The 8384-nt window shown below is 31.8% G+C and overlaps 1 protein-coding gene across 3 annotated transcripts; it reads left to right on the top strand.

Moving 5' to 3' along the window:
• The first annotated feature begins 2707 nt into the window (after positions 1-2707).
• On the top strand, positions 2708-7492 carry LOC105116123 (protein TRIGALACTOSYLDIACYLGLYCEROL 3, chloroplastic-like). Of its 3 annotated transcripts, none has more exons than XM_011013328.1 (10): positions 2708-3192; positions 3492-3620; positions 4049-4144; positions 4281-4358; positions 4451-4512; positions 4641-4716; positions 5180-5287; positions 6334-6509; positions 6601-6685; positions 7223-7492. In XM_011013328.1, the coding sequence occupies exons 1-10, from the start codon at positions 2983-2985 to the stop codon at positions 7259-7261; spliced, it is 1059 nt and encodes a 352-aa protein (XP_011011630.1). In that variant the 5' UTR covers positions 2708-2982; the 3' UTR covers positions 7262-7492. The 3 variants fall into 3 exon arrangements, with proteins under 3 accessions (XP_011011630.1, XP_011011631.1, XP_011011633.1); XM_011013331.1 differs by having other exon boundaries at positions 3069-3192; positions 3566-3620; XM_011013329.1 differs by lacking the exon at positions 3492-3620 and having other exon boundaries at positions 2714-3192.
• Positions 7493-8384: the final 892 nt, after the last annotated feature.

Raw genomic sequence — 8384 nt, 5'->3', positions numbered from 1 at the left:
AAAGAGAGAGAAAGAGAGAGTGTGTGAGACTCTAGCTGGCCTACATATAGATGTTATGATTGCCTTTCTACTTTCTCATCTATAAAACCCTCTTTTCCTTCCTTTCATTTCTACTCAACCCATACATTCAACAAATACAGAAGTGTGTAGAAATGGCAAGTTCCTCAAGTCATCAAATAAGAAATATTTGTGTTTTCGGTGGATCTAGTCCTGGGAAAGAAAAGGAGTTTTTAGAATCAGCAAATCATCTTGGTCAGGTGCTAGCTGAGAGAAAGATTCATTTAGTGTATGGGGGAGGCAGTCTTGGGTTAATGGGAGGTGTGTCAATAGCTGCATTTTTAGGAGGTAGTCAAGTTTTAGGAATCGTCCCTGAAGCTTTGGCATAAGGGGACATCATTGGAAAAACAATTGGAGAGGAACTTCAGGTCTCCACAATGTCGGCTCGAATGAATGCAATGTTTAACCATGCTGATGCTTTCATTGCTTTACCAGGTGGTCTAGGCACATTGGAAGAGATCTTTCATATTTCCTCTTGGGCTCAATTGCACATTCACCATAAACCCATAGGTTTGTTAAATGTTAATGGTTATTATGATAAGTTGTTGTCTTTTCTTGATCATGCTGTGGAACAGGAATTTCTAACATCTTCTGCACGACAAATCATAATCTCTGCTGCTACTGCTGAACAATTGATTGACCAACTACAATCTTTCATTCCTGTGATTGATCCTTCCATGAGTCGCATAAATTGGTCATCTACGGGAAGCCGTAAAAAGCTTAGATTGGATTTGAGCCTTCATTTGTGAATTTTTGTGTCTTTTGGTTTTATTATTGTGTTTTGTTATTTCTTATTTTTGTTTCAGTGTGTTTCAGGTTTGTCAGTGTTCGTTATTTCAGGTGATATCTTCTATACTCTATCTTTCTACCTTAGAATATTGAGCATAATGTCTTGTTTTGGTTAGGGGAAGAGGATAATAGTTGATATTAAAAAAAAAAACTAACTATGTTTTCTATTTCATAAACCATTTGCAAACTGTTCTTACTAAGACGGCAGAGTAAGGAGGAATTTTATTGACTTTTGAGACTTATCTTGGTTAAGATTTTTCAATGGTTATTTGCAATATTCATAACAAGGTCTATCATAATACTTCTTCAAATATTCAGGTTTATAAACTCGCATTGTTTATTACTTAATTCTACTCATATACTAATTTAACATATATTCTTAAACTTTAATTTTCACACACACACACTTTAACATATGATTGTGGGTTACACATTAGATTATTGCATTATTTATGTTTTTTTTTTGTTAAAGGTAACAACTAAGGGAAAGGGATAGTATATAATTTGAAAAAAAAAAGAGCAAAAAAAAAATGATAATAAAAACATAGATAAGTTTGGTTTTATAGCCTCCCTAACCTAAGCAATTAAGTCCGAAGGGGTGTTTTAACGCCTAATACCCTAAAGTTAATTGACTTAGAAGCTATTGACCAACGCTTGTTACATAGGTTGAGGAGAAAAGCTTAAGGAAATCAAACATTACACTATCTATGTATCAGTATCTATAACCTGAGTTACTAAGCTCGAAGGGTGTCTCAACACCTAATGCCCTAAGACAACTAGTATGAGAGTCATTAGCCAAAATCTTATTACATGGGTTAAAGATGCATTGTGTTTTAAGTTAAATGTATATATATTTAAAAAACAAAAAAAAAGAAAAAAAATCCCAACACAACGAAGTTAACTTTAAACATTAGAAATTTTTTTTGTTTTCTTCGAAGTAAAGCCCCATAACTATGTGTTGATATATTGAGCACAAAAAAAGGTTTATTAATATCTTGTTTAAGAGGTATTGAGCAGATATATAAATTTAATGAGAGTTTATTTATCTGGATAGATTAATGAAAGTTGAGTGATGAATACTTTACTTTGTGGAATTTGCGAATTATGTTTCTATTTTAACGCTTTGATTACTAGAGACTAGTAATAAGCTGGTTAGGAGGTGTGATTAATACTTAAAAGTGCATTTTTATCAAGGTTTTATATTATTATTTTGCACTTAAAGTATCAATAACTCCTTAAGTAAAATATCTTTTATAATAACATATCTAATAATATAAGATTTTCTTTATATGAATGAAAAGGTAAGACATAAACCTACAACTTTCATGTAGAGCACAAGATTTTCTTAATTGAAATTTACAAAGTTTTAATTCTTAAACTCTAATTTATTATATTAAAAAAATTAATCAGAACTACGATACAATGTAACCTGTTGTTATTCAAAGAACGTGTTTAGCATTACATTATTGATTTTTTTTTAAAGTGTTTTTCACTTATAAATATATGAGAATAATATTTTTTTATTTTTGATATTAATATATCAAAATGATTTAAAAACACAAAAAAATTAATTTTATGTAAAGATTTTTTTAAGGTTTTGCAAAGTGTTTGACATTACGGTAATGATTAATTTTCAAAATGTTTTTTATTTGAAAATATATAAAAATAATATATTTTTATTTTTTAAAATTTATTTTAACATTAACTTATTAAAATAATTTAAAAATACTAAAATAATTAATTTTAAATAAAATGTTTTTGAAGTTTTTAACAAACAACTTTTGCCCCGTACCAAATGCGATCTAATAAACAGTCGCAAATAGTGAGAACATACACAACATAAACGTGTTTTTTAATTTTTTTTAATAAACACAAGCCATCGTGTGTCATTTATTTTTGTTTCTCTCTCCTCTACCAGAGCACCCATTCGTGTACGTTCCTCAATTTTGATTGCTTGTGTCAAATTTCACAATCTCTTGTAGAATTTAGAAAGGAAAGGAAAGGAAAGCTAAACCCAGCTGCTTTGTCAAAGAATAGAATCAATCAATCTATCTATCAAAAATAAAAATAAAAACACAATTTCCCTTCACTTTTTCGTAATCTTTGGCCCAAAACTCCATCAGGGTCTTGTTTAAAATGCTTACAGAAAGCTTGATCTCATCCGGTTCAATGCTATTATCTACGCTTTGCATACCAAATGGGTATGCTCCATCCACTGGGACTGGGCTACCATTCAACACTTCACTTTGTTTGAGAAAGAATCTGAGAAATATTGTTTGTGCTTGTGTGGCGCCTCCTCCACCCAACAACATAGGACGCGATGGATTTGCTGCAACCAAATTCATTGTAAAGTTTCTCCTCCTTTCTTCTTATGTTCTGTTTTTTTTTTTTTTTGCATTATTTATATACTCTTGTAGAATGCTGCTGTTTATGCTTCATCTTCTTCTTCTCTCTTTTTTTTTCATCGTTTTTTTCTGTGGCTTATTTTCATGCTTGGTATTTTGGGAAATTTTTACTGCAACCCACCTTATGTTTTGCCTTCTTTGTGTTAGATGATGCAGTTGTGAATTGGATGGATTTTTCTTTATCTTTTAAATTTCAATGATGTGGTCTTTTGCATTGGTTTGAATGGATTACGTAACTAGGATTCATATAAAGCAGAGAAATTAAGCACCATAGGTGATCTGGAGGAGGGTTCTGATGTTCTCATCGAATGCAGAAATGTTTACAAGTCATTTGGAGAGAAGCATATATTAAGAGGTGTGAGTTTCAAGGTAAAATTCTTTTCCATGTCGTGTTTGCTTTTTAACAATTTTTTAATTGCTTATTTGCTACTATTTGATTGTTGTGCTTATTAATACAAAAAATAGATTTACGTAAACCTATTTTGATAGGATTAACCTGACTTAGTTGAATCATGAGCAAGGCTCAAGCCCCAAAGTTTGGCTGGTTGAATTGCTATTTATTCTCAAGCTTCTAGGAAACCAATGATAAGCAGAAAACTTGATATTTTCATAACAAGACAGTATCTTTAATATATTGCCATAGCGAGCCATGCTTTAAACCCATTTTCTTTTGGAGAGAGGGAGGGCGAGGTGTTTTTGTGGCATAAGTCTTAAATCTGTATATTGTTTAATCTACCTATTGCGTCATTTATTCTTTATCAATTTTTCAGCATGGTGATAAGTTTTCACTTATGCAGATTAGACATGGTGAAGCAGTTGGAATAATTGGGCCTTCTGGTACTGGTAAATCTACAATTTTGAAGATTATTGCTGGACTTCTTGCTCCGGACAGGGTAATAATCAAACTAAGTTTTTTGTTGCTTTTATCTTTATGTAACTGAATTTCTGTACCGATTCATACTAAAGTTACTAGGCTGTGCCTCAGTATTTTACCTTAGGTGATTTTACATAGACCATATCTAATGTCAGGGCGAGGTTTATATTCGTGGTAAAAAGAGAGATGGTTTGATCAGTGATGAGGGGATTTCTGGGCTTCGAATTGGATTGGTAAATCTTTATTTTAGTTATAAATCGAAGGGTTATTTCTTGTGCTATTTTATCTGTAATTACAGTCGTCTTTTTTCCACATTCTTTGACAGGTGTTTCAAAGCGCGGCACTTTTTGATTCTTTGACTGTTCGTGAAAATGTTGGTTTCCTTTTGTAAGATAGAATCACTCTTTTCTTCTCAGCAGTTGGAATTGATAGCATGACTTTAATTTCAATACCTTTTCTAGAGAAAAAAAAAAAAACAAGAAAATCTCATTTCTTAATGCTTTTGACTTGCTTAGATATGAAAATTCTAGCATGTCGGAGGAAGAAATTGCTGAACTTGTGACGGAAACTTTGGCTCAAGTTGGTTTAAAGGTATGTTTGATCTAAAATTTCACTTGTATTGCATTGAATGGTTCTTTCCTGGCTAAGCAATCATTTCGTGATGGGCCACGATGCCCTCAATTTAATATATTTAAGCTACATATATGGATACACTTTATCACGTGTTTTGGCTGGGCAGTTCAACCTGTTTTTCCTCAAAATTTGAAATATATATATTTTTGCTTAAAATTGTATTTTTATGTTCTCGGATTATTTTGATGTATTGATGTAAAAAATGTTTTTTAAAAAATAAAAAAAATATTATTTTGATACATTTCCAAGTGAAAAACACTTTGAAAAGCAACTGCTACCATTCTTTTAAACACACCCCTAATCTAATGCTGTTAAATTTCAAGCAATGTGAAGTTCAATTCCCTGCTCTCTTATTGAAGCCTCTATTTAAGATAAGGAAACCCTTTACTTTGAGGTTGATGAAACTTAATATTTTGTTCAGGGAGTAGAGGACAGGTTACCTTCTGAGTTATCTGGTGGAATGAAGAAAAGAGTTGCTTTAGCTCGGTCTATAATTTTTGATACCACAAATGAAACAATTGAGCCAGAGGTATGTCAAGCAACTGAATTAATTTTGTTCTCTAATCTTTTTGGTTTTAACTGCCACTAATAGCATCTGTTGTTGTCTTAATATATGGCTGCACTGAGACCATTTTCTGATTGTTAAACATTCTTTGTTGAAAAATATGGTTAAGGAAATGACTTTTCTTGTGTCATCCTGTGGTGGTTGGCATGTGTAAGGAAATCTATACCAATAGGATGACTGAAAGTTGTTGTCAAAGATAATTCTGGTGATTGGTGTTTTGATTATGTTAATTTTAGCTGCTGCCTGGTGACTGTTAATGGCATCTGACTATTGCTCTAGTGATCAATGGAGATATGTGGTAATGCATGGTGCCAAGCAACCATGGTTTTGGTGGTCGGTGACAATCTGTTGCCTGATCATAAAGCAAGTATGTGCTGATTTGATGGTCAATGGTAGTTTCCTGTGATGAGTGATTCGCCTGTGGGTGATAATTATATAATCATGAGATTGGTTACTTGTGTAAGGTTTAAGTTTGTCCTGGGAAAAAAAAGGATCACTGTTTCCCAAAATTTTGCTTCAGTCCTTATGGTGATTGGAAATCATATGATTTGATATTTCCTCAGTTACACTAAATATGCTGGCAGACAATGGTCAGTGGATGCTGCCTTCAACAAAGGGGTGGCTGATGGGATGTGGTTAACCAAGTACTACTCCATGGTGCTTTTTTTGAGTCTGATCTTGTAACTTCTTTTATAAAATTTTACTTGTTTCCTGTAGGAAACAGAAATGCTTTGTTTATATCTTTCAAACAACGTCAAAGTAATGTTAGTGAGATATTGCCTGGTGCAGTGATAATGGTTTCCTTGATGTGATCTTATCCTGCTTTGATTTTTTTTACCTTTTATCTTATAGATTTGATTATTTCACTTTTATATCCAACATTGCTTTGTTTATGCTTTGTCTCATGGTGTTTTGTTGCACAACTGCTGAAGAGTTACTTTGATTTGTTTTTTTCCTGCTTTGATTTTTTTTTTTACCTGTTACTCATATGTTTTCACATTGCTGAACAGGTACTCTTATATGATGAACCAACAGCTGGACTCGATCCAATAGCATCTACCGTAGTTGAAGATCTCATCCGCTCTGTTCACATGAAAGGTGAGGATGCACTTGGGAAACCTGAGAAGATTGCGTCTTATGTTGTGGTTACTCATCAACATAGCACCATTAGAAGGGCTGTTGACAGGTTAGCTATGTCTAAAAGTTTTTGTAGTCTTGCAGTATTTGTTGGCACGGACCTATAAGGTGGCATTTCCCAAGCACTGCTTTGTGTGTAGGTTGTTGTTTCTACATGAAGGAAAGGTTGTTTGGCGAGGAATGACTGATGAATTCATGTCATCAGCCAATCCAATTGTTCAACAGGTAAGAAACAACAGTCCAAACTTAGAAAAGAGTGAGTTTTTTCAGGTAGTTTTGAAACCTTCAGAATTTAGTTTGCACCGAACTTCAAACAGTGAGTTTTGTTTACATTTGCTGCCAAACTATTAACCATATACTAAAGATACTGAATATAATAAAGGCGATGCTTGGGGAAGTTTTACATGTTTGGTTAAATTGTGAGTGCTATAGTACTAGTGAAAAGGAAAATGTGACTTCCAGTGTCTAAAATATCTCATCAGTGGGATCTTTGATTCATTGTCACAGCAATGTGAGGAAATGTCATCTCAATTGCTGTTTCCTGCATTAGCTACATAGCTAACTGGGCTATAGTCTTCTATTCTCTTCATTCCCCACCTTTTTTGTCCTTCCCATTTCTTGTAGTGGACAAGTAGTCGGGCTTTCTTTCTTGAGACAGCGTTATTATGAGCGCAAACAGTCGTTTGAATTAGTAAGTGTGTGACGTGCAGGCGTGCGTTATATTTCAGTTCTAATTTAACGCCTTGCCTTTTCTTGTTTCAGTTTGCATCTGGCAGCCTTGATGGCCCTATTAAATACTAGGACATGAACCATCGGTTTTCGTTTCAGACAAACTTCTCTGGAGTTTGAAGACTAGATATCTCATCAACAGGTGCATGCAAATTTTGCCGCTTCCCACCAGGTCTATGCTTTTGCAAACTTGTAACTGACTGATACAAAACGATCTCGAAAGAATAAAACTGGTTCAACTTTGGGCATCATCCTGCTTTGAAAGAGCCTGCTCCTCAATATATGATTTGTTGCATACCATCATATAGTAGTTAGTTTTGTATGTGTGTGTGATGAGTTATTTTTAGTATAGGAAAATAAGGATATTATCCCACACAAATAAAAGTATGAGAGTTTAATTACTTGATCAAGACAAGTTATTTGAGTTTAAGTTAAAGCAAACTAGTATGCATTAAATATACTTTAAACAATAAGTAAAATGATTATTTTGTTTACGATCTAAATTAACTAAAAACATATTAGAAAACTAAAAAAAAAAAATCAATTTTAAAAAATAAGTAGAAAACTGTCAGAAAAAATATAAAAAGAAAAATATTTTTAATAAATGTTTCTTGAGGATAATTAAATATTATTAATTGAATTTAGTATAATAAATAAATCAATTTTGAAAAACAAGTTTTTTACATATCCAAACTTTTAGTTAATCTAGAATTTATTCATCAATTAACTGTAATAATATAATAACCTTCATTACACTTGTAAAATTCAAACACATGATAACTTTAACATTGAAATAGATGTAATTGATTCATAATAATTAAACAAGCATAAAAAATTAATTTAATCAAGATTTATATTTTCAAGTATCAAATAATTAAACTTGATTTTGATTAATTATATACTTCAACTACTCAAAAGTTAATTAGTCATGAATCCATTATAAACTAATTACTAGTAATATATTTAAAATCAAAAATATATGTTCCTCATCATATAAAATTTCCACCATCAACATTAAGTTTAATTATAGAAAAACATAAGATATTTATATATTATAATTTAATATAGAATAATTTTAAGTACAAATTTTCATGACTTTTAAAATCTAAAAGTACTAAACTTTTAAAATAAAAAAAAACTAAGCTTGTCATGAAATCAAAATAGAAAAAATATAAAAAACAATAATTATGAAAAA

The sequence above is a fragment of the Populus euphratica genome, unplaced genomic scaffold, assembly GCF_000495115.2.
Source record: "Populus euphratica unplaced genomic scaffold, PopEup_1.0 scaffold856.1, whole genome shotgun sequence".
NCBI classification, from domain to species: Eukaryota; Viridiplantae; Streptophyta; class Magnoliopsida; order Malpighiales; family Salicaceae; genus Populus; species Populus euphratica.
The sequence above is the reverse complement of the archived record's forward strand: the minus strand, read 5'-3'. Positions and strand labels throughout refer to the sequence as shown.

What these genes read in the sequence shown, in the direction of transcription:
- LOC105116123 (XM_011013328.1), top strand. Translation starts at nt 2,983, where the DNA reads ATGCTTACAGAAAGCTTGATCTCATCCGGTTCAATGCTATTATCTACG. An exon ending in GAAAATGTTGGTTTCCTTTT is followed by an intron (nt 4,513 to 4,640) that starts GTAAGATAGAAT and finishes TGACTTGCTTAG; the next exon opens with ATATGAAAATTCTAGCATGT. An exon ending in TGGCTCAAGTTGGTTTAAAG is followed by an intron (nt 4,717 to 5,179) that starts GTATGTTTGATC and finishes TATTTTGTTCAG; the next exon opens with GGAGTAGAGGACAGGTTACC.